The sequence below is a fragment of the Ammospiza nelsoni genome, chromosome Z, assembly GCF_027579445.1.
Source record: "Ammospiza nelsoni isolate bAmmNel1 chromosome Z, bAmmNel1.pri, whole genome shotgun sequence".
Taxonomy (NCBI): Eukaryota; Metazoa; Chordata; class Aves; order Passeriformes; family Passerellidae; genus Ammospiza; species Ammospiza nelsoni.
In genome coordinates, this window is record NC_080669.1 from 28,544,748 (window position 1) to 28,572,584 (window position 27,837).

The following is a 27,837-nucleotide window of genomic DNA, read 5'->3' on the forward strand; positions in this document are numbered from 1 at the left end:
CACTGAATGAATTGTTTTGCTTTGCCTGTGTGCATGGTTTTTGCTTTTTCTATTCAACTGTCATCATGTCAACCCATGGTTTTCTGGCTTTTACCCTTCCGATTTTCTCCCACTGTGAGAGGCTGGGTGGTACTCGCTGGGCTTAAATCATAGTAATAAAGTTTCTATACCAAATAAAGAAGTTCTGACTAATGCTTAAAATGCAGATAGATTGCAAAGTATGCAAGAAGACTCATTAGTTTTTGCAAAATCTTCCTAAGAAACAAAAGTCCGATGTATATATTAAATTTTCTCTATTATCTGCTCAATCAACAACCTGGAAGCAAGATGCTCCCTAATAATCAGTAAGCTCAGGCGGAGAGCTGCTTCGAGTGGTATCAGAAAGCTTCATACACATCCCTAAGTTCTCTCCTAACTGGTAAGATTTAAATCAGAGTGTTTCTGACATTAAAGAAAGCAGTCTCTTCATGCTAAGACTTGAATGATCTTTTTTTTTTTTTCAGTATCAGACCACCTTGTCACACATGCAGGGTGAAAACTCATTTTTTCCCTACTTTTCTTAACCATTTTCCCTGTTTTTCACATAGGCATTTCATTAATGCTGATGCAGACTTCCAATACCACCAGAGTTGATTTTTTTCTCATTTGTTCTCATAAGTTTTTTGCTCTCAGGACAACTATAAATAGACTTTTCTTGAATTGTTTCTCCTCCATTTGTTGAACCGTTTTGAAGCTTACTTGCCATAGTTCTCTGCTCCACAGTTTAGTTCTCTGGAGTGAGTGGGAATACAAAGTAAGACAGGGTTATGGATGATGTAGCTAAGCTTTGCTTTGTTTCTGCAGGAAATTACTGCAAGTAGTAAAAAGTTGCGAAATTTTTTGTTTAGTTCAATTTTATGGGGAGGCTAAAAAAGAAAAAAAAAAAAGAAAAATCTGTGTACCAGCATTAGTAACCATGGCTGTGACACCTTATAGTAAAATTTTTTATACCCTATAAGAACTAGAAATAAGTCCCTAAGATTGTGAACATGTAATGTTTCTGAAGTTTTATGCTCTTCTAGAGTAAGACAAAATAGAAAGCATGGTCAAAACCCAAACTTCTTTACCAACTGATCCTCATTCCATGCAATGACTGGGTTTATCAGTTCCAGAATTTTAAATGTGTATCCAAGTGGCATAGGTACAAATGAATAAATCACAACTTACCTTTGCATCAAGGGTATATGCTGGCCAAAAGCATGTTTTGTCACTGGGGCCTTTAACCCCCAATTTCCATGTAAGGTTAGGAGGAACTAATACAAAAAAGATCATCATCATAACTAGTGCATTTCAAGATAAGGCCAGCTCCCCTTGTCAACATTCTTTCCCAAAAGTTTAAAGTAGAACATTTCAGGTACCACTAAATTCCCATAAGACGAGCTTACTTAAGTCACACTCATTCTTTATAGAATCAATATATTGTAACAGATTTTATACAATTTACAGTCTACAAAAAAGTTTTTTATATCACTTCTATCATCACAAGGCAGATACTTTCCAAAGTATTGCACTACAAATGTTCAGTATGGTGAAGTGCTTGCAGAAACACCTCAGAGATGCTGAGCATCTCTGAGGTGTATCTGTATCACCTTTCAGAAAAGCTGACACAAGTTATATGTGCATCCCTTCAATTACCTTCTTTAGGCCTGTCCTCAAAAACCAGTGTGTATATAGGCCATTCCCACTAAGGTGCTCCACCACTACTATAAGCACATTTTGTTTTTAAAATTTTATTTTCTCTAGGATACAAACTTCATTTCTTACAAGATATAAATTTTCTTCTATTTAGATACAAACTGGGATTGCTCAAAAACTCATAGATGTATATACCAATACAACCCCAAACTGAAGGAACGAGGAGTCTTAGCAAGGAGAAAGTACAGATAAGCAGGCTAGCACATTTGCTGCCCTGCAATATCCTTTAACTTCAAAGCAGGATGTATGATAAAGTACTCTCACTAGCAAGAGAAACATCAAATTTATAAAAAGTCTAAACAGAGCACATTCACTTAAGGAATTTCAGACCCTTGTAGTCTGTGCTATCTCCTTCAACACCTGATGTATGATCCCCAAAGAACAACACAGAAGAGCCAACAAGGAACTCTGTCATCATGTCCTTCCTTAATTAGTTTACATCAAGCTACCTGCCTCAAATTAATTTGTTGCTGACTAGAATAAAGTGACATTGATAGCAGCCTGCCCTTCTGAGCAGACTTATTTAGAAGAAAAACTAAGAACAAACCCACAATCAAACAACAGCTGAAGTTTTTTATGCCGGAGTTAAAAATTCAGGGCAACTCCCCTGGCTCAAGGAATCTCTTCCAGAAGAAACTTATTTTTCTATCAGATTCTTTTGGTATAGTCTACCCCAAGAAATCAATGCTAGTCCATATAATCATTAAAGTATGCTAAGCCAGTTCACGTGGTTTGGGCTTGCAACAATTTGGTGTTGTCACCTGCTATAATAATCAGAGAAACACACACAACATAAAAACATTAACCAGTGCCTCATGTGTACCAGTGCTCCAGTGTACATTTTGCTTTAAGGGATTCAGAACAGTTTGCTTAGCTAACTTCCGATATTTCTTTAGATTGTTATTTTTGCTACCTTCTTCCTAGGGATCTAACAGAAAAAAATAAAAGCCCAATAGAGCTGGATCTGGATTTACTGATGGTCTTCCAAATTCAGTATCCCCATGTCAGCAGCTGCACTCTTTTCCAATTCTAGTGCATATGGGTTATATTCTTCTTCAAGTTTTCTCTTCCAGACTTTAACTAGGGAATATTGGAAAAAAAATAAAGAAAAACAACAACCAACATGTTACCATATAATACTTGAGGAAAAACTTAAAATGAAAAGTCAACCCTGATTTTTTACTTCCCCTTCAAAATAAGTGCTGAGATCAGCTGACATTTACCTTATACAACATCAGATAACACACAAAAGAATAACTTAAGAGTGATGGGGTCCACTGATCTCCTTGTGTCCAACACTCTACTCAAGTAAGGCTAACCCTGAAGGTGGTTCCAACTTTAAAAAAAACAGTAAGTTTTAAAAACTTTCTATCTGCAATACATTGCATTGTCTGTTGACTTAAGAGCAGCACTGGAGGAAAATATTTCTACAAAGGAGTGCTTGTGGACAGGAAGATGCATCACAAATAGGCTTCAATACAAAAGTTAGTCTACCATAGTCATAGAATGTGGACATCCACAATTAATCTTAAAAGGATTTTTTAAACAAATAGAAATGTAAGTAGGAGCTCTGCTAAGCTTCCTTGAGCAAAGCAATGCGTACTGCCTGCCATTTGTGGATTTCAGGGAGGAACTTTCTTTAATACTTTCTCAGTAAAAACTTCAGATTTACAAAAAATCCGAGAATTCACCCCCACTTTCCCTCCTTACTAATGACTACAGTAGATGTCATTTGCTTCAGTGAAAACCACAGAACTGATGAACACTATGAACGAAAATGGAACTAAATGCAAGTCAGTAAATACTTACTGTAATTTGGTACATCCTCATCTGAGTCCTTGGAAGATGTTTTACTAGTTTCTAACAAGCCATTTTTTTCAGATTCAGGAGTTAAGATGCTAGGTTGGGTTTCTCTTAGTCCTGCTTTAGCTTCTTCCTCTAAAGCTGCTATCATATCTTTGTAGGCCTTCCTAGCCTCTGTTGTCAGCTGTACCATTCTGTGAAAATGGTCCTATGGCAGTATAAAATACAAGAACTTAAATAATGCAGCAAGTTTTAACATCTCCTTGGAAATCTAATGAGTATTCCTCTTTCAGAATGTGTAGGTTCATGTATAAAAGTTGAGCAGCTTACTACGTATGAAGACATGAAAGACACAGCATTTATCAGGATTTATAAAAACAACAGTTCTCTTGAAAAAAATCATCAAGGGAGATAAAGAGGAAGAGGATGTCAGGAAAAGACAGCAAGAGTACTTTTTAATTTTTTAACAGAGCTGACTGCCTGTACTTCTAAAATCAGTTTTTTCATATAAGCTATGTATATGACCTGCGATGAAGAGTCTAAGCCTGCAAAAGCAAAACAAACAACAAACCCTTTAAAAATCACAGTATTTTCATCTCCTCTTCCAAGTAAAAAGTGAAGCTTTTTGAACAAACACATGAGGTGACTTATGTCAGCTTACCTGAGCCCCATCATAACTGAAAATTCCCACCACGCTGACAGGCACTGCTTTGTTCACACAGCGGCCCAGGGCCTTGCGATTTAGGGCAAAAACAAAGGGGATGTTCTGCTCACAGGCACAATCAATAATGTTGTGTAGGGTCTCGTCCAGCCCACCTGCAGCAGACAACACAATCAGGCTGACTGGAGCTAAAGAACCATACTGTTAACACATGGCAAAAAACATCCCAAGATTATGGGTGCATTCTGAAACTACACCTTATAGGAAAAAACAGAGATCACAACAGTAAAGTTGAATATCCATTTTTAAAGGACATTTTTTTCTTAATTCCTAGTTAGCATTAATTTTAGACTGCTTCTATTCCGCATTTTCCTATATATGTAGTACACTCTAATCTAGTATCAAAAAAGACCCAGCTGCTAAAGAATTCTTTAAATGACATCAATTACAAAAATTACAATAACTTAATGCCAATAATGGTAACTTTTAGGAAACTATCACTAGTGATTTACTGTCAGTCCACGTTCTAAAAGAGATTGATACAGTGGACTCCTTGTGATGGCACAGCTGGCCATCAGCAGCCTTTGGACTGTCTCAGCTGTGCAGTGCAATTTTTTGTGTAGCAGCACAGCAAATCAGTAACTAAAGACCCTAATCTCAGGTAACTTCTCCCGCCCCAGATAGTCTTGACTCAGCTCACAGTTCAGCTGCACAGCAGTAAACAATCTGAGCAAGGAGGGCAACTTTATATGGCTGGCTTTCAAAGGGTATTCAAATAAATTCCTCCAATAATAACAATATTGCTGTCAATATACTGAACCTTATTTTTTGCATTTATTTTATTAAACAGATTTTTTTCATTAAGAACTTACTTACCCTTTGACTGAATCTTTTCACAGTTAGGAGAGATGATTACACACTTCAGTTTTTTCAGCTTCAGATGTTTCAGGACTTCTCTAAGACCCATAACAAGCCTGCGTTTTATCTTGGCCTTCACTGGGTCTTTCTGATACAAGCGATCTTGGAAACGAACCAGTTCTTTCAAGAGATCTGTCACACAACTGTCAACTTCTTTACTAAGTACCTGGCTGCAGTAACTGGAAGAAAGGAGCAATAAAACAGTTACATTCACTAGAATTACTAATATGTAACACTTAAATCTGTAATACATTAAATATACATTTAAAATTCTATTCTATGTCTCTGTATTTTTTTCTGTTTCTGCTCCAAACACACTTGATATATACACAAACCCAAAAATTTTCTTCTTTTTGGTGTCTGAAAACTTGAGAGGAAGAAGTTTTGTTCCTTGTGTTACCTGGCTTCCTAATCAAACTATATTAAAAATACATATATACATGTACAATAAACCTATACATCTGTATCTATATATAGATATATATTATTCCAAGAAATAGGTATGCACATATATTTTTCTAGTGAAACATTTTTCTGAGAGCATTTATTTTGACATACATAAAGTACAGCAACCAAAGTACAAAATTCTGGCTTATTTCTGTAAGTTCAAGGCTATGTGTACCAACCGTGGAAACTGGATCACATTCCTGCTCCCTACATTCATGTCTGTCGTCCTTTTTCACTTTTCTGACTATGGCTTTGTGGTGTTCATAAGGAAAAAGGACACAAAACAACATAATTCACTCTCCTAATACACTCTGGGGAAGATCAGGATTAAAAATTATTTCACCCCACCCCACTTTTACACAAAGAATTTTCCAGTGAAGAAGGGTATCAAAAAGAAAAACTAAAGATCAGCTGCATTGTCAACAGAAAGATTTGCCAGGGGCAAATTTGCATAAGATAAAGAGACAAGATCACAACATCTATCCTGGATCTTCTAGATACAATTATTTCTGAATTTTATTTAGGTTTCAAGAATTTTTACTTACTGTTTCCTATTTGTTTCCCTAAGTCTTGAAGACAGATCTACTGAAACACTAAAAAACCTCATCTAAAGATCAGGTTTGCTGAATGCTCTCCATCCTGTAAACTGAGTTGTCCTTCACATACTCAACCCAAACTGTGCTCTCAGTAAAACACTGTTACATTAGCACAAATTAAGCTAATTGTTATTTGTTATTTCAATTAGAAGTTAAATTAATAATTAACACAGCAGGAATGTTTGTATCACTATTAACCATTGCTATGACATGAAATGCAAAAAAACTGCTAGTGGTGGATTTGCTTTATGGGAGGGGAACTAAAAATTAAGACACTGCTTTCCTCAAGAAATTGTTTCAAGCTCTCATGACTGGATCTCTGACCTCTTCACATACTGTAATCACTATTTCTTTTTTATAAAGAAATGTGTATACTCATCATCTTAAATTTTTAGCTGAAACTGCACACAATACCTCATTAATATTACCTTTATTTCTTTGCCCAGCCTTGACATAAAATGTCATCTAGTTTCTTTACATTTTTGCCATCTGGTATGGCAGTAGAAACCAAACTACAACTAAAAATACTAGTTAAGAAATAAAGTAGCACACTTTATTTGAGCTGTTACCCCATTATTTAACATAAAGTACTTATATTTTAACAGCAGCTTGTTTTCTTTCCTTAGCTTCTAGCGAACTTGGGTTTTTTTTCCTTCAAGGAATAAACATTTTCAAGTGAGAATCGCACATTAAGTTTGTAATTTCTTTATGTGTCAGCTTACAGACTGAAAGACTGAAAGAAAAATATTTAGAGCCTTCAGTCTAAACTCCAGTTAGTTTTGCAGAGAATGCAACTGGATTACCTTGTTTGAAAAATGCCATATTGGTGGTACTGTGCAAAATGAGCCATTAATAAACACAATCAATACTTACTCTCTAAAATTCCTGCTGTGGATTTTTGGAAGAGTGGCAGTTAGCTGCTTTGTAGTCACAGAACCTTCTTTAGATTCCTTGATCCCCGTGTGCTCTGGAAACCCTTCAGCAACTTGAGTTTCTGGAAGAGCTATCATGTAAATCAAGATACTTTCATTGAAAAGACAGCCCAAAAAGCCTTGTGAAGAAATTAATCTGTCAAGCATGTATGGAAGTCACTACTTTAGTACTAGAACAGTCTGTGATAGTAGGGAAACAGGTGTAACTTTTTTTTTAATCTCATAGGGTTTTTTCTCATTTTCTTGTTTCTCATTAATTGCCAGAGGTAGGCGGGAACTTTCCTTACAAGATACCATAAAACCACCAGGCAGAGAAGTGTGGAACAGTAATTAGATCCCTATTACTGACTTCCAGCTTTAGCCCACGTTACAGTCAAGATAAGCCTGAGGTGAATCCCAGAAAACTCTGAGGCTGCAGCCTTCATTTGGCAGTTTGTAGTACTTGTTTTCTGAAGTACTAAATGTGCTCAAATTTCCTGCTACATACTGTATTACAGGTTCCCTCAAAAGATACCTGCTTGATTATCCTGTAGAAGTGTTGCATTTTCAGTAACATTTCCTTCTGTCTGACAAATGTTATCTTCATCTTTTGGTGCTGCTTTCTGTTCTAACAGGTGCTGCAGTTTTCTTTGTTCTCTTTCTTTCAGAATAATCTAAAAATATGTATAAAAACCAAACTAATGTGATGTCATGCAGATAACAAACATTATTCTTACCACATATTTACACAAAAACCATTTATAAAGAGGTTCAGCACTAGCATCTGAAGTTTACAACCCTTACTTTCTATTTGCACATAAAAAGAAGGAAAGACAATTCTCGAATTTACATAGGAAAGGACTTTTACCTTGACTACCAGTATGTGGGTGGAGAAAATATTTACTAGGAACAAACTACAAGGACAGAACTAAAGTTAAAAAAGTCCTCTGTAAAGAAGATGTGACAGGAAGCAAAATGAATGGGCAAAGAGGGAAGACACAACAGACATCACCAGCTGGGCCCAACACCTGTTGCTGCAGAATCAGCTGGAGTTCTGGCTTGGAAGAGCATAGAAACATTAAATACGACCTCTGTTTGATCCTGCAAATAAGGTCATCTTTACCAAACCAAGAGTGGACACTTTTGCAGTGGCACTTTATCAATTGATTCAATGGAAAAAGTGTATTTTTTGGGAATTTGTATACACCATTTAGCAAAATTACCCTCTTCTACCCAACCCTCTTTGAAACCAAGCAAAAATTAAACTGAATTCAGGCAAGTCGACACTGAGATGCAGATCTCCATATGAGAGGGCTTAACAGACTCCCAGAGTAATATACTATCCTATAGTTTTACTATTTAAGGTAAAAAAAAAAAAAAAGAGGACCTTTTTAAGGGGAGTTGGTCTCTTTGCTTTAGGTACTTCTCTCTGTTTCCCTTTCTTTACCAAAGGAGCACTGGAATCCAAGGGATTATGAGGCATCTTTCCTTGGTTTAAACGGTGACTTCTCGTGGCGGTGGCAGGGTCTTTAGATAGCAATGGTACAGCACCACCAACTGAGAATAAAGAAGAAATTTGCATCAGACAACTAAAATGAATACCTGAACTAGAATCCAATTTCAAGTTTAAGACTGGTATGCACATATTAAAATCATGTTGTGTTGCTATTAAGAATATTTACAGGCAATCCTGTATCATTGAACAATGTTATTTTTAAAAGATACTCCTTACAAAAGACTGCTGTGTCCCCCTACTTCTGTTATACCTCTGGAATCACAGCCTCTGGAATCACAACCTCAAAAGCAGAATTTGATCAAACACTGCAGTCCAAGCCACCTTCAACACCATGCCATGCCAGCCTGGTAAACCTTCAGGAATTTCTGTGTTTCATGGTGGTGGCACTTCCTCCACCACAGATTCCGTACTGAGTTAAGATAAATACTGAGTTGCAGTATTACAGATTTTAGATTTACTTGCTGTAAATAAACATAAGCATTTACGCCTACCTTTCCTTACACCTTAAGGAAGCTAGATGAAATTCACTTGCAAATGGGTCATGAGTAATGCAAAGCTACAGCTAAGTCTCTTTTGCTTAACCTGCAAAGCTCGCTGAAGATGTCCACATTACTTGCATTTTTTCAGAGGGTTTAGAGCATAGGAGCTTTAAATGATTGGACAAATTACTAAACCCGGATCTTCCACACAATGACCTCACACCAAATAAACTACTCTTCCTCCCTATCAGTAGGAACTGCTGCATCCTGTAGAGGACTTTGTCAAACTTCAGTTATCTGCAATATAAAGCAGTTCACATTAGCAAGTCAATGGAGAGGATGACTAAGTAAGTATCAGTGGAACCAGCTTGACACTTCCCTCTGTGACTCAGGCAAAGGCAACCTCTCTCCTCTAAGTACAGAAAATATTCTGGCAGCTCTCTTAAGCCATCTTCATTTACTGCTTCCACAGTATTTATATGCAGATCCTCCCACATCACATGCAGTACTCTTACCATAAACAGTTTACATCATAAAACTGCTACACTGATGTTTCTTTTTCATCTCTGTGTGTCAAAGGCAAACTGAGAACACTGCCAAAAATGTGCAGCATAGGTGGCTACAAAAATTGAAGCTGGATTTGTAGTAATAAATAAGTATATACCCTGCAGATACATATTCCCTTAATGTGTACATCACTATTTCAAGTTCACCATTTTCATGTTCCTAAATTTGATGACACTACGAGCATTGCCTATAATGTGAAGTAGTAACTGGAATAAAAACAACTGTCTGTGGTCACACTCCTCTCCATTCTTAAAACATTAAAACAATATAAAGTTAAAGTAACATTATGCTTCCACGATACAAACATGACACAACAATTTCTCTTCTGCAGGAGATTCAGGCACAGGAAACTTAGTACTAGAAAACAGGTATTTTGGCCCATACCTTTGTGGCCCACCATCTACATCAATCCATGCACTGTATAGTTTTACAGAAACAAAACTGGTTATGAGTACCTCTGCAGCATTAAGTCTGATTGACCCAAATGAAAAAAAAAAAGAGATCAACTGAAAAAAATACTTTGAAAAAGCATCTTATAACTTTCCTCAGCTTAGTGAAGGAAAATCTCACCAATGCTTACCATCTTGAGCTTCGGATTTAAAATCTCAGCTATCACATGAAGTACTGTGAGATGAAATCTCTTGTGATTAGATCTCTTTATGAAATAATTACAAAAAAAAATCTTTGCTGAAATAAGAGAAATTTTACTGTCACTGAATGCTACCAAATATTGTGGTTCCTTCTGCAAAATATACTACACCAGCATAATTAAGATTAAATTTTGACCTGTAACAATAAAAAGGCAATGAGCTGCCTTTTTCTGCTTCCTGGTTATACATCATAAAGGACTGAAAGTTCTTTTCCATTAGAAAACCTAGCATTTTGTAAACATCAATTATTTCACAATTAAGAGGTATATCAGAAGTCATCCTTTGGCTTGGTCTGCCTGACTCTCATATAACCTCTGTGCTTGCAAAGGGGCTTTTTCAATCAAGCCTCAGCTGCATGATTTCTAGCATGAGAGAAGATTTAAGAAAACCTTTGTTACTGTGTAGCCCCTTCCTGCCTGTTCAGATCAGAACAATAACACACTTACATAAGGGAAAGCAAAAACCTCCACAAACATTGGTATTTCTGTCAAAGCAACATTTCAATCACAACTCTTATTTATACAACGCACTCTTTCACAAATCAGTGTCCTTAAGATATTTCTTTCCATAAGTCTTCCATCAAACAATTCAGACTGCCATACTTTTTAAATTTCTTTTTAAAGAACCTTCATTTTCTCTTTTATCTGGTGAACTGTGCTCTTGCCTGCACAGAGATCATCACAGATCAGAAATCAGGCTACATTTAATGTCTGAATACTTAAAAACAGTCTAAGGTGAAAAAAAGGAAATTTCATAGTAACCAATACCTGAAAATACCACAGGTTTAGGAGACTGTTTTGCCTTCTCTGTTTGCTGCTTCTGCTCCAAGACTGCAAGCATGCCACCCAAATCCAACTGCACTGGAATTTGACTCTTCTTACCACTGCTCCTGGATGTTTCCTGAAAAAGTTCAGCAACAGTTAGACAGCCCTCCACTTCAGACTGTAAAGAACCTCATTTTTTATGGTATAATACACTCTTTTAACATCCTTATCCACAATACTTCTGATCTTTAATGCCACTCAGTGACCTTCAAATAAACATCAACTTTAATGTCAAAAAATATTAAAAAATCAGAAACTTTAAGAAGTTCTGGTAACTTTTAGAAATGCTACTGCAACAAAGCATGAAAGAATAACGTCTTCAATTAAGGAAGGCCTTTATGTCAGGGTCTCACTTTGGTCAGACTGTCATCTATCTTTGAAAGAGACAAAAGGCTTATCAGAATTTAAAGTTTTCTTAAAAGTACAGAAAAACTACTGTGATTCTTTCAGAGTATGTCACTGCAATACACAAATCATTATCTCCAATATCTCACTAAAAAGAAAGGTCATCATCTTTGCACCAGCTCCTCATAAGCACTCATCTTTCTCTCTGCTTTGAACAGAAGGCAAAAGCCGTGCTACATATTTAATACAGCAGAAAATAAAAAGAATAAAAATGAATAGTGTGGTGAAGACTATGAACAAACTACCACAGCAAAACATGCAAAGGAAATGACCACCAGATTTGGGACTTTTAGAAGTCTTATCTGGGGGAATCAATTCATTGTAATTTCTGTTACAACACGTTTACAGAACATGTTTAAAGACCTCCACAGTCTTTAACTGAGATCTCACCTTGCAAGAGAGCTGTGCCAGAACTACTCACCAACACAAAACTACTTCCTGACCTCACTTGTTTCTCCATGTTTCTCTACCTTTCCCCAAGATAAGGGGATCTCCTTGCCTTAAAGTGTCAGAACCACTTTAAGAAGATTCCCAGTTCCTTATGACAATCTGCACTGGATTTATGCTATGATCAAGTAAAACAGGTGAAAGAAAAATTCCTGATATCTGAAACCCACAGATAATAATGAAAAGTTTTTATTTTTCCTTAAACACTGTATCAAACCCTGGAGGTTGGCAATTACTACCAGTGATTACTTCTAATTAGAGATTAGAAGAGTGACCATGTCACTTATCTCAAAGTATGAATACAGAATCCCAGATGAGCGTGGGTCATGAGTCTTACATTTAAATAGGCTCATTTCCTTTGTCTCCTTTGAGTTGTGAACTTCTCTTCAACATGAATTCACTTACCTGAGTTTTCTTTCTTTCTAATACAGAAGATGAAGCTTGTTTCCCTGACAGTCCCTCCACCTTGGGAGTTTCATCCAGAGAGGGAGACTGACTATCACAAGGCTCTTCGGAGAGATGGATCTTTAAGACAAAAGGTGACAGGGAGGAAGAAAAGATATATAAAAACGAGACACATGGAAAAGGGTGAAGATGATATTAAATTCAAAGCAAGTGCACCTTCAGCATGTCTGTGAATGACACCAAGCTCAGCTGGCTTTAGGGAATTCTTTCAAGGAAGAGATGCCATCCAGAATGATGGATGGTATTCTTGACAGGCTTGAGGAGTGTGCCTGTGTGAAACTCATGAAGTTCAGCAAGGCCAAGTGCAAGGTGCTGTACTGGGTCAGGGCAACCCCCAGTACTGGCACAGGCTGGGGATGAGCAGAGGGAGAGCAGCCCTGTGAGAAGGGCTTGGGGGTGCTGGTGGGTGAGAGGCTGGACATGAGCCAGCCATGGGCACTCCCAGCCCAGAGAGCCAAACGTGTCCTGGGCTGTGTATAAAGAAGCATGGCCCATGAACTGAGAGGAGTAATTCTCTCCCTCTGTTATGCCCCCACCTGGAGTACTGTGTCCAGTTTTGGGAGACCCAGCACAAAAAATACATGGACATGTTACAGCAGGGCCAGAGGAGGGCCACAGAAATGATCAGAGGGCTGGAACACCTCTCTTACAATAAAAGCTGGAGGTGAGGTTGTTCAGCCTGGAAAAGAGAAGGCTCTGGAAAGACCATATGTGGCCTTCTAGAAGAATGACCATTTATTGGCTGCCATACCACCTAATCACATTCATGGGGTTTTTCAGATTTTGAAGAAAAAACTAGCACGGCAGCCTCAATTTCAAGTATTTGTTACAGGCATATGAACAGCCTAATGATCACGTCTCTAGAGTTTATGTAAGCTTTGAGGGGTTATATCCTACTTATGTCTACAAAGCCAAGGGCTGCTTTCATCTGAGTTGCATGAGTGTACAGCACCCTTTTGTGTAATAAATCTTTTTAAAGCAACTGTTGTGCCTTTTGCTACTCACTCCTCCTTGTCAAAGCTATTTACTGCCTCAAACAAAGCAAACAATGGTTTTGTTTTCTTGTGTTTTGGTGTTTTTTAAACCACTAAAATTCACAGGGAAATAAAGCCAAGGACCAAAATTTTTAGAAGCAAAACTAATTTCAAAGCAACTGAAACCTAAAATTTTATTTATGGTATTATTATTATTTATGGCACTTGCTTTGAAATCACATTTTCAATCCTTGTCATTTATGCTTAGGGTTCATCCGCATACTGAATGCAGTTCCAAATTAATTCTTGAGATTTATTTCACTCATGTAAAAAAACCCTCAAAAAATCCAAGCAACTTGGATTCATAATTGACATTTGATTCACATAATGTTGCAAGATTACTTACTTCAGACTGCTTTCTGACTGCAGATGTAAAGGATGGTTTCTGAGGTCCTACTCTGTTTCTCCTATCAGAAGCAGCTGCCAGATGAGGAAACTCCTCAACATCCTAAACAAATAAATCAGATTATGATTTCATAAGAACAATCAAGTCCGTATTTCAAAACCTTTTCCTGCACTCCAACAATTTTCTCCCTGCTTATCAAATATTTATCATAATTTCACTGTACAAAAATTCAGAAGCCAAGGGTAGTGCCACCAACTATGACAAGTACAACAATGGTTAAATCTTCTATGCAGCAGTTAATTCAGGGCTGAAACAGCTTGTAACAGAAACGCTTCCAAAAGCAGCTTGTTATGGTTGTCAGCTGATAGTAATCATTAGAGGTAAACAGCTCGTAAAGGAGTGGTTTTCAACTAATTTCAAAGCCTTGCAAACAACTTCCCTCTTCTTCCACTCAGTCTCCAGCTGTGCAACTCTGTCTTAAACATGTGAGTGGTGAAGAACAGAACAGGCAGCATGAACCAGAGTACTGAAATAAACACAGAAATTACTCAAATGATTATGGCTTACACATAAGAGGAAGTTTTATTAGCAGAGGACCCATTGTGCAGAACCTGGATTATCAAGTGTAGACAGGCTGAAGCTTGGCCTATACTCGCCACCCTATACCCATTCCCTCCATCACAATGATCCCAATCCATCAGCAAGGTTTTTGCTTCTCCTCCCACTTTCTGAGAGGCCTTTTTAGCTTTGACACAGCACCACTGAACACACCAAGACTTTTTCCAGCCTGAAAGGCTTTATTTAAACACCCCAAGCTAGGAAGCTCTAGCACAAGGAGTGACACCCTTCAACCAATGAAATAATTTTCAAGAAGCTTGCAAGTAAGCCAAAAAGCAACTGCAAGGAAGTGATAAAATATTTCATGAATACATTCTTTTCAGCTTAGAAGATTTAAATAAGTCTGTCCAATTGCTTCTGAAATGCAAACAGATTTCTGACATTTGCAACATCCTGTAGCAAACTGAATAATTAAAACGTAGCACTCAATGAGAGGCTACACCTCCCTGAATTTGTTCTTACCATCTGTAAGAACATCAAACACTAGGAGAAAGGTCAAGCAACTTCCTTTTTATTTTCTTGCCACTGCTATATTGCCATCTCTTGTGCATACTGAGGAGTCCTAATTTTGTTCAGTCTTGCCTCCCACAGAAATTGCTTCATACCTTTGATTATTTTTGGAGAGTTTTGTCTATCTTTTTTAGTTTAAATACGTGTACTTTTTAAGTAATGCGGGGAACAAATGAAAACAAAATTCACACTATATTTAGATCAGATATGCCCTGAAATTCTGTATTGTCATAACCCATTTTCTGTTTTTCTTTCCTAGTAATTCCCAGCACCATTTACATGTCTGACCAGTACTCCTAGCACTGACCTGATTATCAATAGCAGCTTCAATATTAACTCAAGGAAGATATTGAGGTCAGGACCTACCAATGTGTATGAAATGACAGATTGGTTTTCTCCAGATGTATCCATTTACGTCTATTAGCCATGTTTAAAAATGACTGACCTATATAAAACCAGAGAGCAATCCAATATATGGCTCTGTTGAGCTGCGGCACACAAACAGCACCTTCTTAAACCTCCTGGGTGCCCAGCAGCTCCATGTGTGTCATCTCGTCATGGTTTATTATTTCAAGAGCATCACACAAGCATCTCATCCATTTTTCAAACTGATGAGGACACAAGCATTCCCAGCAAACCAGGAGAGTCAGAAAGCTTTCCCCCACTGCCACAACAGATACTGCATCCACATCACAGATTTTAGTACAATGTGGATGTCTTGTTCCATGGTTCTATGCAATTTTTTTCAAATTTTGACTTCCAACAGCCCCAGTACCATTCTGCTATTTTCCATGACTTCTTTCAGTTTAGAATGCCCATTCATAGCATATAACATTTATGGTAGCATATAGCAAAATGGGGATATTCTCCTGAAGAAAAGAACTAGCAGATCTTTGGTTTTACCCATAATCCTCTAACAAAGAGGTCTGTTAATACTCATTTCTTGTGCCATTCCTGGACAAGGAACCACATAATGAAATCACATAGACACAGTTCTGCTTCATGCTCCACATTGAAAGGTACAGAACAGAAGCCAGCCAGGAAAGCCTCTTTCTGCTGTCATTTTAGAGTATTGAAATTACTCTGAGTTTTAGGTACACCAGATCAAACATGTAAATCAACACATGCACATGCTGTACAATATTAGGCCTACAATGAAGCACTGTTCAACCACATACCAGCAACACTCCTCTAACGTGGGAGAGACTCATGCCTTCGAAACACTGATATACAAAAGTATCAAAACATCAACATGCTTATTACAGTTACATGAATTTGGAGGAAACTGAAATTAAAAATTAGAAATGTAAACACTGTCAACTGTGTTACACAGAAATTGCTTCCAGCTGAGAGACAACTAGAACTGTAATACTGTACCAGAATCATTAAAACCGTGGTACACTGTAGCACCCAGCATATGTTCCCCACAGCCCAAGCAACAGTTGCTACAGAATATTTCTAATTTAGGAAATTGTGCTCACCAAACATGTGGTAATTTAAAAACTACAACAGTTTCTACCAGTAACCTCAGACAAACATCTCAATTGAAAAAAAAAAACCAACTGTACTAACATCCTCTACAATTAGGATTTGAACTTAAGTTTGTACAAAGCTGTGTTAAAACTTTGTCCTCTAGTACATTCATAACACTTAAAAGAACAGCAACAAAACCTTATTCAGTTTACCTCAATCTTTGGTGGTTCCTGTACTGTGTTAGATTCACTTTGAGGTCTTTCTACATCAGTGGTTGACTTCAGTTTCTTCTTCTTTTTCTTCTTTTTTTTCTTCTTTTCTGATCCTTCTTCAGGCTCAGTTTCACTTGCAATATTTTTTGTTTCTGACTGCTGCAAAAGACCATGAGGCACAGCCTTTAAAATATTTTTCAGTATCACCTACCAAAATATATGCAATGACTAGCCTTACACTACTAAAGGATATCTTAATCAATCCAGGCTGGGACATTAAGGGGACAAGGAAAATTCAGTATCTCTTAAAAATTCACAGCTACAACAAGAATTCTTCAGTTGCAGCATACTGCATTGTTAGCAGAATGTATTGGGACTACTGGGATTTAATTAGGAAATATTAAGCCAAATAAGGCAAGAGTTCTGTGTTTCATGTCTTATTCTGAGGATCAGGAATCTGAAAAAAAAAAAACAGCCTCAAAGCTGAAAGTTCTTATTCCTAGGCTAGCACTATCTTTTTGATGTCCTGTGATTCCTTTCCACAACAAGAAAAATTCTAATAAGAACAAGCTGACTTCCTATCATCTCCTTTTAAAAGTGGACACTGCAGAGATCCCAGGGAGAACTTTGCAATAAAGAGACACAACACACTGACAGGCATTAGTTGAGAGCAGAGAATTCTCAAGTACCTTTGGTTCACTCTCCTGCTTCCCTTTGCCTCTGGAAAGACTTTCAGACGCTGGTGATGAAACAATTTTCTTTGGGGGCTGCAAAAGTACCGAGGCCCAAGACACATGTGGCTGAGCAGAGCCATCTGCAGGGGCTTCAGCAAATGACAGTTGGGAAAAATGTAAACACAAAGATGTCTTAAAATTCGGCCTTAAACACTCAAAAGAAAAAGAATCGGTAATTAATTAGTCCAGGCTTAGCAAATAAAGCAGAGCCATATTCTTTCTGAGAAAGGACTTGAATAAAACGCACATTTCATTTCTCCAGCAAGCTTTCCTGAACTTTAACTACTCCATATACTGTCCAACACTATACACACAAACAAAATTAAGTGGTATTTGTAAATCTATACTGTATCATACTAACTCCACACTCCCATGCTCATCTTCAAAATACTGAAAATTTGGCTATGTTTATATACAAAACTCCTTTAATATTCCTCCTAGCCGTCATGTAGCTTAAATGCACAAGACCACACTGGTACTTTTCACTTTTGAAAACTTTCTGGTGTTACAGGCATACAAAGCAGCTGAAATACTTACTAGTGTGCCTCAGTGTACAAGAATGTCACTCCCTACCACTAAGATGTATCAGTGTTTTGAAAGACATTTTGAAAAATAGAATTAATTTTGTAAATATTCCTAACATGAAGCAAAGATAGAACGATCTAGATTTTTCTTAAGAATGAGAAAAACTTCCCTTGACAATAAAATAGCATAATGGGTTTAAATGGCTAAATTTTGGTAGCAGGGTGTTTGCAGTAGCTGCTGTGATGAGATGGACATGGCCAGCCCCAGACAGCTCCAACACAGACCCATGGCCAGCCTCAGCTGGGCCCATCAGCCGTGCTGATGGTGCCTCTGTTATAAAGAGTGAAAAACATGTGCAGGAGTTGGAAGGCGGAATGGTGAGAAAAACTGTGAATGCAGCAGCCCAGCAAACAGCAAGGTCAGTGCAGAAGGAGGGGCAGGAGGTGCTCAGGCACTGGAACAGAGATTCCCCTACAGTCCCTGGTGCAGACCATGGTGAGGCAGCTGTGCCTCTGCAACCGTACTAGGAAAGAAGTGGCAGAGTGGCCCTTGTTTCTCTGTGTCACTCAGAGCAGGGAGGAGATATTAGGAAGAAGAGAGGGTTGGAGGAAAGTGGCTTTATTTTTGTTTTTGCTTCTCACCATCTGACTCTATTTTAATTGTCAATAAATTGTCAATCTTCATCAAACTGAGTCTGTTTTGCCTGGCAAGCAAAATGCCTGTCATTTTATTGGTTCACAAATGTTTTTATCTTATTTTCTTCTCCTGTGCTGCTGAAGAGGGAGAGTCAGAGAACAATTGTGTGGAAGTCTAACTGCCTGCCATGGTCAACCCACCCACTGCTATTTTTTTCTCAGGGATAGGAATTGACTATAGTATTTAACCAGAAACTCCCATTATCAGATGACTTTATCTTTAGAAGGCTCTTCAAGGCATTTCAGCAGATAAATCTGTCCTCTCTGAATCCTTACTGAAGTTACAGGCCAATAAGGACCAAACTGTTCAAACTGGTGCAGGTCTGTGTACACACAGAAATCCAGTGAGAGGCACTCAGAAAATTCAATCTTAATGTATGTGATGCCTCCAAGACAATCCTGATAAGCAGAACTCTTTTCACATGAAACTAGCCATGTGATAGCTTGTACCATTTATTCTTGGAAAAAACCTGCAAATGACTAAACAGACTTACAATAACCAAACATGTTCCTTTTCTCACCTGACACAACATAAGTCAACTACAGAAATATCTTCCCTTGAGCATCAATGACACAACAAAATGGGACTCAACATTGAAGCCAGTGTTCTTCACTTTCACCTGTGCTCAGTGTTGGGGCCAGTCCTGTGTAATGTATCAATGACCAGGATCAAGTCAACAAGTTCACAGATGACACCAAACCAAAGAGGAGTGTTATCTGTTAGGAAGGTAGGAAGGCTCTGCAGAGGGATCCGGACAGATGGTATTGATGGACAGAGGCCAACTGCACGAGGTTCATCAAGCTGAAATGATAGGTTCTGTCCTTCAAATTGTCACAACAATCTCATCCGGTTCTATAACTTAGGGAAGAGCAGCAGGAAAGCTGCCCAGAGGAAAAGAACCTGGGAATGCTGGTGAACAGCAACTGAACATGAGCCAGAGTGCACCCAGGAGCCAAGAAGGCCAATGGCATCCTGGCCGGTACCAGCAAGAGTGTGGCCAGCAGGAGCAGGGCATTGGTAGTGGGCACTGGTGAGGCCACACCTCGAATGTGTCCAGTTCTGGGCTCCGGACATGGAGGAGCTGCAGCAAGTCCAGAGAAAGGCAATGGAGCTGGTGAAGGGTCTGGAGCACAAGACCTGTGAGGAGCAGCTGAGGGAGCTGGGGGTGTTTAGCTGGGAGAAAAGGCTCAGAGGAGACCTTATCACTCTCCACAACCATCTGAAAGGAGCGTTTAGCCAGGTGGGGGTTGGCCTCTTCTCCCAAGTAATAAGAGACAGGATAAGAGGAAATGGCCTGAAGTTGTATCAAGGTGGTTTCAGATTGGACATTTGGAAAAATTCCTTTACCAAAAGCATTATCAGACACTGGATGGGCAGCCCAGTGTAGTAATTGATTCATTGTTCCAGGAGGTATTTAAAACATGTGGAGACTTGGCACTTAAGGACATGGTTCAGTGGTGGACTTGGCAGTGTTAGTTATGATTTCTTTCAAACTAAATCATTCTTCAATTCTCAGCTGATGAAATATGAGCAAGAATGAGTGATAAGTGGTCATCTCATTTGAAAGAATATGATATAGTGTTATTTCTGGGTTTTCTTCTTTTATTATGAGCTTGCTCATAAATTTTTTTTATAGTTTACATATCAACAGCTCCTCAGCACACTTTAGTATTCCAAACTGCTGAGATACAAGCAGTTAGAAATGCAGGCAAATAATTTTTGTTTAAAGAACTTACCCCTACCATCAAGAGAAGATGGAATTAAATTGGCTCCTGCTTCATCTGAAGCTTTTGGTGAAACTTTGCTTTTTGCAGAAGTATCTTCCTACAAAATGGACAGTAAGGTAGCATAAAAGGATTAAAATCACTGACCTAAACACAGCTAAACACAATAAATCACCATAAACTAAAAATTCTCAACGCACCTACAGATAAGAGCATAAGGACCTTCCTGGCCTTTTTACCACTTGACCTTGTGGAACTATCATTTCAGCCCTAAGGTATTACAAAATTTGAGCAGGTGTCTCTTCACAGGTATAGAAGCAAGATTATTCTTTCTTGTATTTTACAAAAGCATCAAAATAATGATCTAACAATAAACAAAAAGATCTTTTTATATTCATGTATGCTAAAAATAAATTCTATCATCAAACTAAAACAAATAATGAAAAATGACACTCAAGGGTTAGCAGAAAGGTCTTTTTTCATTGCAGACAGTTTTCTACTCAAAAGCATCAGAAATATTCTGTTTGGATCCTTCAGAACTATTAATCATTAATCACTACTGAAAACTTTGATTCAATATATGTGATACACTGTTGAATACTTCAGTATTTTATTTACTAACAAACATGGACCCAAAGAAATAAAGAATAAGATTCAACAATATTTATTCTCCTTCTGGAATTCAGTTGCTTATTTTTAACCTTTAGCAGAAAGCAATTAAGTACAACAACGCAGACTTTTTTTTAAATGTGCGGAAACTGTTGGATAAGTGACCGCTTATTATTATTTCCAGGTGAAAGAGAAAACAGTAAGCTTGCTAAGTACAGCAACATACGTGGTCCCTACGAGCAATCTAGACCATACCAGTACATATTACATTTATTTCTGGTGGTACCTGGCTTTCCTCTATCTGTGGGCAGCACAGACAAGGAAAGAACATTAAGAAAGAGTAAGCGCAAGCACTGACACCACCACATAGAAGAAGTGCCCTAAAACCTCTAGCTGTGAACTCCCTTGCTCACAAGGTATTTAAATAGATCTTAAACTGCCATACTGAATGCAAAACACTTGAATTAATAATGCTTTGTACTTTTGACAAGTTTTATTTTTACAAGTTCTGCAACGTGGGTTAGCATGGGCTATCCTTGGTGTCCAGTAGAAGAGACATGTGAAGTTGACTAGGGACATAGTGTTACTTTCCACCAAACTTACTGGTGTATTTTTATGCTGTACATTCAGTATCTCACTGCTTCCCAAACTCTGTGACTCGTGGAAATCCAGAATGCTAGCTTCAAATGTGGGTACAGGATGAGATTCTGCTTTTGGAGTTTCAGTTGACTTCTTGTTTGTAGCTTTACTGAACCTGTCTAAATAAAGCATGTAAAACCTGAGTAATTAAGCTTGCTTGTGATCACTTCTAAGTATGTTTTATACACTAGTTAACATAACTACAGCAATCGTCACCAGGACCAATATGAGCTGTGCATAGCAACCAGGACTGTTGCTATGCACAGCTCATATTAAATAAAAAACCTAGCAATTATAATCAACATGCAAACAGAGCGCTGACTGAATAAACAAGTATAAATTCAGATGCTCTTTTAGAATTTTTTAATATCAGTTTGCATGAATTTGTTCAATCAGGAAAGGACAGGTCACCATTCCTTCTTAAGAGAGTCACACAGAAAAGGGTATCTTTTTCCTTAAATATTCTAGATTTAGAAACATAGTCACAAACTGCAGCTTATTGCACAGACACCCATTCCATATCTATTCCATGTACTTATAACTGAACAACACGTTTGTACCTGGCTTGACGGAATCTCTGCTGCATGTAGAACTCTGGAATGAAGTCCTGTTCCCAATTCTGACAGAAGCTTCACCTCCATCATGTCTTTTCTTGTCCAGCTTTTTCTCACCGTCTTTTGATCTTCTCTGCTGCAAGTATTTGTGACACATTCAGTAAGTTTTACTGAAACTTCATAAAGATAGCAAGATTGCTGTGAGTTACAGTTAACCACCTCCGCATCTGGAGTTTGACCATCAAGTTAATAGAAAACAAATAGTTAGTATATCATTACCACAAGTAACCAATAAAAATAGGAACAGCCATTTAGACAAATGGCATTTAATTTCATCTACCTTGTTCCCTGTGCCATTTTTAGCATACATTAATAGCCCAAGTAAGACGGATATATACATATGCTTCTAGACAACTGCATTTTTGTGATCTCATTAATCAGAGCATTTTCAATGGTTTAAAATTGTTTGGTTTTAAATCATCCAGTCTGAGTCTCTAAACCAAAGTTTTTTCTAGAACAGGGCTAAAATCTTGACAGCATGCCATTTTTTGACTAAACTACATATCATAGGCAAACTGTTCAAGACTGATGTCAGAACATCCAAAAAACTTGGAGTAAAGTAGTTAGAGAAGATACACCTACATGATCCCTGTAAAGGATACAGACTCACCCATTCTACAGAGTCATCAAAATCTTACAATTCTTCCAGAAAATACAGTTTGGCAGAGATGAGCTTAGAAACCAGCAAGCAAGGAACAAGCACCAGGTTTGCATCTATGCAAACTGTACTATACCAGCCTAGATAAATGGCTTAACTCTAATCACAGGATGCTGGACTAAATTCAGACTACGTTTGGCAGCAAAAGTGTTTACTTGGGTGGGAGGAAAAGGTATTTCTTGATCTCCAAAGGCAAATTATTAAAGTGTTAGGACACATGATCAAATTAATTCAAGGCTGCAAATATACATCACTTCTCTGAAGTTCACAAAATATATGACAGGGGAAAATGACAAAAAGACTATAATTAACAGTACAAGGCCCCTACAAAGATCACAGAACTCCTCCCAGAAGCTTAACTAAGTTTTTTCATATTACATCACTTGTGCTAATGCTGAGGTCATCCTCTCCTCAGACACTTTCAGCCCATAATCCTCCTCTCAGCAAGAAAATGAATAATTTTAGGTGTCTAGACTATGTACCTTATGTGTAATAAAGGATGCTTAGGACCTAGACCTTACAACTCCTCTAGAAAGGCTTGATCGCAGTGAAGTTACTTAGGTCTCTACCTAGGGAGTAAGGTGCAGCAAAAGGATGTGACTGCAGAACATATAATATGAAACTGCCGGAAACAAAAGCAGTTGTACAAATCTAAGAAACACAATGTCTAATCCCCAAGAGAAATGAGATTATAATACACTGAGGTTTTTTTCCTTTTATATTTTGAGAGGATTGTCTATTTTTTGTTTGCAAATATTTCACAAGTTTCAGGAAATTTATCCCAAACAGAGAGAGACAAAAATGACTCTTTACATTGCTTACAGAACCTCAATATATTTCTGACTGAGAAAGACTACATTTCTAACACGACACTCTCTTCCCTCTCCCCAGCAGCACAAGTTCCCCCTTTCTTGTGGATTGTCTTCAACCTGCAGCAAGTCTTGGAAATTATTTCAGATGACCAAAGAGATGTGGTCTTTGACTTGTCAGTCAAACGGATGACTACAGATACCAGGTTTGTCTTAAGTCAAGTTAATGGAAGCTGCCACAGGGCTTAAAAAAAAATAGCCCTTCTCCCCTCCCCCCAAGCCCAAAGAGTAAAAAACGAATGCACAGCTCACAAAGGAAGGGTGTTCCCCACCTCCTCCCCACCAACTTTGGACCCTTCTTTCCCCTCATGTTCCAAAAATGCTGCTTGAAAAATTGTATTAATCTCAAGTGTACAATTCTGCAAACTTTTCAGTATTCTGAAGCTGGGCACACTGCACTACTATCCTTTTCTAAAGTCATTGATGATCACAAGAAAGAGTGATGACTCACATTAAAAATATGAACGAAACATTTATAAAGATTGATTTAAAGTAAGAATTTAATATTAATTTTTAAGAAAACATGATTTTGCTCACCTTTGAAAGACTCTTACTTTCTTGTCTGACTGGATATGCTTGTTCAGCAGATTCACTGACTACTCCTGAACCATTATAGTGTGTTGAGTTGTTAGACTGATACTGTGAGCCAGCTACTGGATACACATTTGCAACAACATCAGGTGAGTGAGAGCAGCTGGAGTATTCACGGAAGGCAGCATCTCCCAGAACACTATGTGATGGATATTGAGAAAGAAATGAAAGTCATCCTAGGGCAAGTCTTCAGCACCTACTTGTTGCCTCGACAAAGATATTCCTTGTCTAAAGAATTTGTTTAACAAGAAAGCTCTATTTCAAAAGGAAACTACTCCATGCTATTTCAATTAAGCATTTACTTACTGCTACAGACTTCTTTAAAAGCAATTAATTTTGTTTTGGGAAAACATGTAGTTAAGCAAACATCTTAAAACACACACGTTATCCATTTCCAAGTTTCAAAGCTAGTCTGCTTTGCAGTTACAGTTCTCATGCCTGTTTAAGGTTACTGATATTCTTCATGCTTATTTTCAGTAGGCTTTTTCTTGTGAAACAAACCAAAAACACAGTGTAAGGACATGACATGCATCACCTACTTGACTGCAAAAAAAAACCCAAACATTAAAACCTGTCCTAAAATGACAATAACAAAGTGGAAGTATAACATTTTATGGAGTATAAAACATGTATGAAATACAATGTAGAACTATAAAACAATAATTAACTGATCTGCATGTAACCATCACAATTTATGAAAACACAGCATGTCTGGGGCATGCCTCTTTCTTTCAATGTATGCTCAAAAATTCTCTTTCAATTTCCTTCTATACTTTGTCCAGAAAATACACAAGAGTCCAGATTTGATTAGAGAGAATACAAATTTCTCAGTTTCAGAAAGCTGCACTCAGTTTTTAAAGCTGCTCTTCATGAAGCTGCCAGCCTCAGAATTTTTTGAAGATAATGACAGAGAAACCTTCCCATTGGTACAAAAGACCTTGGGCAACACATTTCATACTACCTGTTGCAATTCTGGCAGAATGTTGTTAAAACAATGCTTACAATCAGTTCACAGACCAAGAAGAAATATACCAAGTGAGACTCAAATATAACCATGTCTCAGTCCCAACAAGGCAGAACATTCATTAGAAGGCTACTCTTGTCTGGGTTGTGGGTTTTTTTAGTAATTGATTCGATGCTAATGCTGTGAGCTTTCTCTAATGCATAGAACAGGCCATACTCACCTCAGAGTGAAATTTCTAGTAGAATGAAAATAGTTTGAAAATACTAAGATTTCCTGTAGGACAAAACAATGGCCTACGATGATTGTGTTCACTAATGCTCTGAATTTTTAAAGAAACACCATTAACTTTGCAGTAATTGTATAATCAATCCAATGCTTAAGGCCCTAAGAAGCAATGAGAGAACTATGTAACATATCAGATTCTTACAAGACTCAATTATTTCCTATTCTGCTACGTAGGTTTTTTTCTAGTTTGCTCCTTATAAAATACTTTTATAAGTCTACCACAAATACCATTCCTGGACTTTAATAGAAAAATCCCAAAACTTTCAGAAACCTGTAGCATTTCTAGTAAAACTGCCTTTCTGGAGATGCACAGGTTGTGGAGAGGAGATCTAGAAGAGGCCCCATATACTAAATATTTTACAGGAAGAGAAATCTTCTTGAAGAATCATTTTCCTTGTGTAGAACTACATCTACCTCAGCCTGGTCACAACACAACCATTCTTTCATTCAAGGACTGAATTCAGCTCCTTCCAAAACACACGAAAAACAGACCAATCATTACAGAACACCACATTCTCCTTAACACTCTGTAACAATACAGGGCCTTGTGAACAAAGACCAGGTACCTGGTATACACCCAGAGAACATAAATGTAAAAAACTAAATCATGAAGATAATGCAGAAGCATTTCTACAGTTGGACTAGCAATATATTGGAACCGTGACTTTTTAAGAGTACTCAACATCTAAAACCAGATGGTTAAATAAGACCAATAAATAAGATTCAGAAAATATACATACTTATCCAAAGATGGTTCCTGAACAAATGGGTAGCATGTAGTTAAGTACCTAGGAAAGACACATGCTTCTGAGGGTTCTGACCATGCCACAGTTACCGCCGCATGCTTTGGAACAAATGGTTTGACCTCTGCTGACAACTTGATGCCCTGAGAAACAAAACGTTTTTTGGCTACATGCATTTGGAGATTAATGTTATTATGTGAAAAACACTCAGTTTCGTGAGCTTAACTCTCATTGGAAAGTGTTAGTTTGCTCTCTTCTATCAAAACATGCAAAACAACAAAGCTCATCAAAAGGAAATGGAAAAACAAAGTGAAAATAAAACTAAGGAATTCAAAGAAACATCTGGCTGCTCTGTAAAGTCACTTAATACCCTCATTCATCATGAAACAGTCACAAACAGTCAGTTATGTAAAGGACAGAAGCCTGCTTAGAACAAAATGCAATAAATGCAAATATATGAATTCTTACTTCATATTTGAACAGTAAAAACTAAAATTCATAAATATGCTAACACTACTGTTAATCAAGCTCCATAACATGTATGTATGTAACAATAATGACTTTGTGCACATCTGTATTTGAAGGCTGAAATGATAATTTTATAGCCTTCTTGATTCTAGCACAACACAAATTTATTAAGACAAGGTTTCCATTTGTTCTGAATTACCATCGACTTAAACTGGGTATGTATATATGGAAGGACAATTAAATGAATCTCTGAGTATTTACTGCCATGTCATCAAAACACATGGCAGGAAGCAACGGCGACTGTAGCCTCATCACTAAGACTCCCGAACCTGACTAGGTCATAGGTCCGTGTGCGTAGCACTGCCACTACAAGCTAGAATCTGGTCACCCAGCCTTAGTGTCTGGGATGCACACCTGTCTTTGCAACAGACCCTCAGTGAGAAAAGGTTTCCACACTTGAGCTCGCTGGAAGTTAATGTCTGGAGCTGCCCATACCAAACGGTGGGAAACGACTCGTTGTGCTCCAACCTGAGCGACCCTGCCCCCCGGATTTGACCTTCCAGAAGGACCCTTTGCCCAGTCCTGAACCAAAGCCTGATCCAAGGAGCGGCGGGAGTCACCCTGCCCGGAGAAGCATATGGGCAGCCGGAGCGCTCGGCCCAGGTTGGCGAGCGGCCCCCGGGCGGGCAGCGGCACGGAGGTGCGGCCCGAAGCGACCCGCCCCCAGACGGCTCCTGGAGAGCGACTCCGTGCTGGGAAGAGCCAGGGAAGGGGCAGGGGACTGCAGGTGCCGCCGCCGCCCTTACCTCGCCGCCGCGGCCTGAGCGCGGCCGCCTCTCGGCCGACATGGCGCGGGGGGCGCGGCCCCGCTCCCGCCGCCCGGCCCAGCGCAGGGCGCGCCGCGATGACGCCACGGCCCCGCCCCCGCTGCCGTGCGCGCGGCCGCTCCCGGCGCCGCGAGCGGGCCCCGTGCGGGAGCGGCGCCGGCAGCGCCCGGGGCTCGGCCGAGCCGCCCTGAGACAGGCACGGCCCCTCCGGTGCCATAGGAGAAAGGACGGCACGGAACACAGGCACGCACGCACCCGTGACCGGCACCCAGGCC

At 38.6% G+C, this 27,837-nt stretch overlaps 1 protein-coding gene across 6 annotated transcripts; it reads right to left on the reverse strand.

The window, feature by feature from the left end:
• Positions 1–1,753: 1,753 nt before the first annotated feature.
• SECISBP2 (SECIS binding protein 2) lies at positions 1,754–27,614 on the reverse strand. Of its 6 annotated transcripts, none has more exons than XM_059492412.1 (18): positions 27,542–27,603; positions 26,265–26,410; positions 24,222–24,414; positions 22,104–22,230; positions 21,508–21,662; positions 20,308–20,395; positions 17,306–17,439; positions 16,617–16,775; positions 13,804–13,905; positions 12,364–12,483; positions 11,050–11,182; positions 8,458–8,627; positions 7,606–7,744; positions 7,033–7,162; positions 5,075–5,295; positions 4,199–4,353; positions 3,544–3,745; positions 1,754–2,814 (listed from the first exon to the last, which is right to left on the reverse strand). In XM_059492412.1, exons 1-18 carry the CDS (start codon positions 27,581–27,583, stop codon positions 2,705–2,707), a joined length of 2,526 nt encoding a protein of 841 aa, XP_059348395.1. In that variant the 5' UTR covers positions 27,584–27,603; the 3' UTR covers positions 1,754–2,704. The 6 variants fall into 6 exon arrangements, with proteins under 6 accessions (XP_059348395.1, XP_059348396.1, XP_059348394.1 ...); XM_059492413.1 differs by having other exon boundaries at positions 20,314–20,395; positions 22,104–22,233; XM_059492411.1 differs by having other exon boundaries at positions 22,104–22,233.
• Between the last annotated feature and the right edge of the window lie 223 nt (positions 27,615–27,837).

Coding starts and splice junctions, on each gene's coding strand:
- SECISBP2 (XM_059492411.1), bottom strand. CDS start 27,583: ATGTCGGCCGAGAGGCGGCCGCGCTCAGGCCGCGGCGGCGAG. Junction 13,906..16,616: donor AGGAACCACCAAAGATTGAG/GTAAACTGAATA, acceptor TTATTTGTTTAG/GATGTTGAGGAGTTTCCTCA. Junction 5,296..7,032: donor CACAGCAGGAATTTTAGAGA/GTAAGTATTGAT, acceptor CCTTTCTTCCAG/TTACTGCAGCCAGGTACTTA.